Raw genomic sequence first — 578 nt, 5'->3', positions numbered from 1 at the left:
TTTTTTTAATGGTAAACTGCTGTAAGAATCTAAATGCTGCGTTAGAAATGTTCATTTTTTTTCCCCTCTCCTTTGGCTGCTGCCTCCCCGTGAGCCTGGGCAAGTTGCTCCCATCAGCCCACAACCCCCTTTTGGAGCTCCATGAGGTGCATTATCCATCCCCACCTCACGGTGAGCATGTGAAGAGCTGATGTGCCAAAAAGTGTAACCCCATCACAGAGCAGCACTGGGGATGGGGAAGGAGGCGGGGAGGGGAGTAGAGGGGGGGCAGAGCCACCACTTCAAAGTTTGCAGTGCCCACAGGTCCAGCGATGCTCAACCCACCCAGCAGCAAAACACACCTGCCTCTGGATTTTTATTTCACAAAAACCCAAATAAAATGCCTTCCAAAGCCCCGAGGCTCTGCACTCCCGAGCGGTACCTGGCTGCGAGGTGTCGGTCTGGCCCCGCTTCGCCCGCACGCAGTACTCCCACCGGACCCCCGCGTCCTGCACGTACTGCTCCAGGTCCTGGAAGAGGGCGGAGAAGGAGAGGCGGCTGGGCCGCCCCATTGGGGTGTAGAGGCGGGCGGGCCGCCA

At 58.0% G+C, this 578-nt stretch overlaps 1 protein-coding gene across 1 annotated transcript in view; it reads right to left on the bottom strand.

The window, feature by feature from the left end:
* Positions 1-421: 421 nt before the first annotated feature.
* The window catches only part of LOC103781697 (uncharacterized protein KIAA0895-like), a gene marked incomplete at both ends in the record, with an annotated part of 8,154 nt that continues 7,997 nt past the window's right edge, over positions 422-578 (bottom strand). Inside the window, one exon of the mRNA XM_008949420.1 lies at positions 422-578. This exon is cut by the window's right edge and continues 173 nt beyond it. Within this exon, the coding sequence (XP_008947668.1) occupies positions 422-578 (157 nt within the window).

This window comes from Merops nubicus, unplaced genomic scaffold (genome assembly GCF_000691845.1).
Source record: "Merops nubicus isolate BGI_N331 unplaced genomic scaffold, ASM69184v1 scaffold8241, whole genome shotgun sequence".
Lineage (NCBI taxonomy): Eukaryota > Metazoa > Chordata > Aves > Coraciiformes > Meropidae > Merops > Merops nubicus.
This window is presented reverse-complemented; position numbering and strand designations above follow the sequence as displayed.